At 45.3% G+C, this 4,163-nt stretch overlaps 1 protein-coding gene across 1 annotated transcript; it reads left to right on the top strand.

Moving 5' to 3' along the window:
- The first annotated feature begins 1,487 nt into the window (after positions 1-1,487).
- LOC124020884 lies at positions 1,488-3,129 on the top strand. Its single transcript, XM_046336184.1, has 3 exons — positions 1,488-1,592; positions 2,238-2,486; positions 2,605-3,129. Exons 1-3 carry the CDS (start codon positions 1,488-1,490, stop codon positions 2,869-2,871), a joined length of 621 nt encoding a protein of 206 aa, XP_046192140.1. The 3' UTR covers positions 2,872-3,129.
- Positions 3,130-4,163: the final 1,034 nt, after the last annotated feature.

Raw genomic sequence — 4,163 nt, 5'->3', positions numbered from 1 at the left:
TGTCTACAAAGAGCCTGCTGGAGGGCAAGGGGTGTCTACAAAGAGCCTGCTGGAGGGAAGGGGGTGTCTACAAAGAGCCTGCCTGGAGGGCTGGAAAGAGCCTGCTGTAGGGTAGGGGTGTCTACAAAGAGCCTGCTGGAGGGCAAGGGGGTGTCTACAAAGAGCCTGCTGGAGGGCAAGGGGTGTCTACAAAGAGCCTGCTGGAGTGCCAGTCTCTTGCCAAGGACATGATCCCCCATTGCTGAGTAAGTTTTTCCTCAATCTGGGATGTCACTGTTATTCCACTCTTCTATACCTTTAGAGATGTTCACAGGACATTATGGAAGCTGTCTGTTATTATTATAGATGTTTACAGGACATTATGGAAGCTGTCTGTTATTATTATAGATGTTTACGGGACATTATGGAAGCTGTCTGTTATTATTATAGATGTTTACAGGACATTATGGAAACTGTCTTATTATTATAGATGTTTACGGGACATTATGGAAGATGTCTGTTACTATTATAGATGTCAGAGATGTTTACAGGACATTATGGAAGCTGTCTGTTATTATTATAGATGTTCACAGGACATTATGGAAGCTGTCTGTTATTATTATAGATGTTCACAGGACATTATGGAAGCTGTCTGTTATTATTATAGATGTTCACAGGACATTATGGAAGCTGTCTGTTATTATTATAGATGTTTACAGGACATTATGGAAGCTGTCTGTTATTATTATAGGTGTTTACAGGACATTATGGAAGCTGTCTGTTATCATTATAGATGTTTACAGGACATTATGGAAGCTGTCTGTTATTATTATAGATGTTTACAGGACATTATGGAAGCTGTCTGTTATTATTATAGATGTTCACAGGACATTATGGAAGCTGTCTGTTATTATTATAGATGTTTACAGGACATTATGGAAGCTGTCTGTTATTATTATAGATGTTCACAGGACATTATGGAAGCTGTCTGTTATTATTATAGATGTTCACAGGACATTATGGAAGCTGTCTGTTATTATTATAGATGTTTACAGGACATTATGGAAGCTGTCTTATTATTATAGATGTTCACAGGACATTATGGAAGCTGTCTGTTATTATTATAGATGTTCACAGGACATTATGGAAGCTGTCTGTTATAATTATAGATGTTTACAGGACATTATGGAAGCTGTCTGTTATTATTATAGATGTTCACAAGACATTATGGAAGCTGTCTGTTATTATTATAGATGTTCACAGGACATTATGGAAGCTGTCTGTTATTATTATAGATGTTCACAGGACATTATGGAAGCTGTCTGTTATTATTATAGATGTTCACAGGACATTATGGAAGCTGTCTGTTATTATTATAGATGTTCACAGGACATTGTGGAAGTTATCCTGTTTTTATTCTCATGTTCCCACAGAAACCTTGGAAGAAACAATGACACAGAGGAACCAGAACCGGTTTTGGGGATTCCTGTCAACGTGTCTATTTCAACATGGCCCAGTCCATGTCTGGCCACAGCCAGGGCCTTTATAGAAACATGATGGTGAAGGAGGTGGAGGAGGCCCAACGTGGCCTGTCTGGGACCTGTCTGATCAACGTAAGTCTATAACCGTACACCTGAACATGGCCCAGTGGGGCCTGTCAGTGGGGCCTGTCTGGGACCTGTCTGATCAACGTAAGTCTATTACCGTACACCTGAAACATGGCCCAGTGGGGCCTGTCTGGGACCTGTCTGATCAACGTAAGTCTATTACCGTACACCTAAACATGGCCCAGTGGGGCCTGTCTGGGACCTGTCTGGGACCTCAAACGTAAGTCTATTACCGTACACCTGAACACCTGGGGCCATGGCCCAGTGGGGCCTGTCTGGGACCTGTCTGATCAACGGGGCCTGTCTATTACCGTACACCTGAACATGGCCCAGTGGGGCCTGTCTGGGACCTGTCTGGGGCCTGTCTGGGACCTGTCTGATCAACGTAAGTCTATAACCGTACACCTGAACGTGGCCCAGTGGGGCCTGTCTGGGGCCTGTCTGGGACCTGTCTGATCAACGTAAGTCTATTACCGTACACCTGAACATGGCCCAGTGGGGCCTGTCTGGGACCTGTCTGGGGCCTGTCTGGGACCTGTCTGATCAACGTAAGTCTATAACCGTACACCTGAACGTGGCTGGTTGGTTTTGGAAACGACTGCAGGCACCACAGCGTTATAATGCCTGTTTTTTTCCTCCATTTTCTAATAGGTGGGAAACGCAAAACAAATGCAAACCAGGATCCAGATGTCGCTGACCAAAGAGGAGTACTCTTGGTTTTCAGACTTCCTGAAATTTAAGCACTGCCTCCCAGGGGGAAAGAAAGCCCGGTACTTCTTTTTCAATTCCACCAACACTGAGATGAAGAACCTGCCCGTCTACCTGATGGAGGCGTGGAAGGAGATGGGCCTGCCTGGACGCCCTACCTTCACTGACCTGCGGACTCCCATCTTCAGTCATGTCAGTCAGACGGGATTTAAATGAACAGATCCTACTCCCAACGGCTGACCCCGAAAACCATCAAGGACTAAAATATAATCTTTTTATCTGTGTGTCTGTGTTTGTGTTCTTCTTACAGGTTAAAAAAAACGTTCTCCCGAATGCCGACGGGGAGACGTTGGCCGACTTCGTGCGCCACGACAGCCGGATGGAAGCCAAACGTTACGCGGTGAATCCTTCCAAAGCCGGTGAAACCAGCGCCTTCCGTGAGACAGGTGTTGAAGGGAGAAGATACCGCACCACGGGCGCGGCAGAGAACCAGCCATCCACCTCCAGAAAGCAGAAGACGAGAGAGGACGTCTCCGAGCGGAGCACCACCCCTGAAGAGACTGAGGTGCAGTACTAGGAGTCTGGCACGTCCCCCCGGGGAAGAGGAGCAGGAACGGACGGCCAGACAAACTCTAGGAAAATAAGATATTCAGAGACAACGCATCAGATTACACTTGTACACCGTTTAACACTCAAGAACAAACAGATACTCGGGCAGCTGGTGGTCTCCTCCAACTGAATGTCGTCGCTCGCCTCCCACTGTGTCAGGTTCTGAGACACACCACTCAGACACACCACTCAGACACACCACACAGACACACCACACAGACACACCACTCAGACACACCACTCAGACACACCACACAGACACACCACTCAGGTTCACCACACAGACACACACCACTCAGACACACCACTCAGACACACCACTCAGACACACCACACAGACACACCACTCAGACACACCACTCAGACACACCACACAGACACACCACACAGACACACCACACAGACACACCACTCAGACACACCACTCAGACACACCACTCAGACACACCACTCAGACACACCACTCAGACACACCACTCAGACACACCACTCAGACACACCACTCAGACACACACATTATTAAAACCATTTAATGTCATTTCATTTGATTTCAGTTTAGATTCAATAAAATGTTACTAGTTCTCCACTGTGTTGTTTTTCATTTCAGAGGTTGAATGTCAAACAGGAAGGAGACACAACATAGATCATATCTCAGGGACACCACTCAAACAGGAAGGAGACACAACACTCAGGATCATATCTCAGGGACTGTCAAACAGGAAGGAGTGAAGAACATAGGATCACTCAGACAAACATTGAAAAAGTAACATTTAGGATCATTTGATCTCAGGGAATGTCAAACAGGAAGGAGTTCTCCACTGTAACATAGGATCATATCTCAGGGAATGTCAAACAGGAAGGAGTGAAGTAACATAGGATCATATCTCAGGGAATGTCAAACAGGAAGGAGTGAAGTAACATAGGATCATATCTCAGGGAATGTCAAACAGGAAGGAGTGAAGTAACATAGGATCATATCTCAGGGAATGTCAAACAGGAAGGAGTGAAGTAACATAGGATCATATCTCAGGGAATGTCAAACAGGAAGGAGTGAAGTAACATAGGATCATATCTCAGGGAATGTCAAACAGGAAGGAGTGAAGTAACATAGGATCATATCTCAGGGAATGTCAAACAGGAAGGAGTGAAGTAACATAGGATCATATCTCAGGGAATGTCAAACAGGAAGGAGTGAAGTAACATAGGATCATATCTCAGGGAATGTCAAACAGGAAGGAGTGAAGTAACATAGGATCATAT

Source organism: Oncorhynchus gorbuscha, unplaced genomic scaffold (genome assembly GCF_021184085.1).
Source record: "Oncorhynchus gorbuscha isolate QuinsamMale2020 ecotype Even-year unplaced genomic scaffold, OgorEven_v1.0 Un_scaffold_968, whole genome shotgun sequence".
NCBI classification, from domain to species: Eukaryota; Metazoa; Chordata; class Actinopteri; order Salmoniformes; family Salmonidae; genus Oncorhynchus; species Oncorhynchus gorbuscha.
The sequence above is the reverse complement of the archived record's forward strand: the minus strand, read 5'-3'. Positions and strand labels throughout refer to the sequence as shown.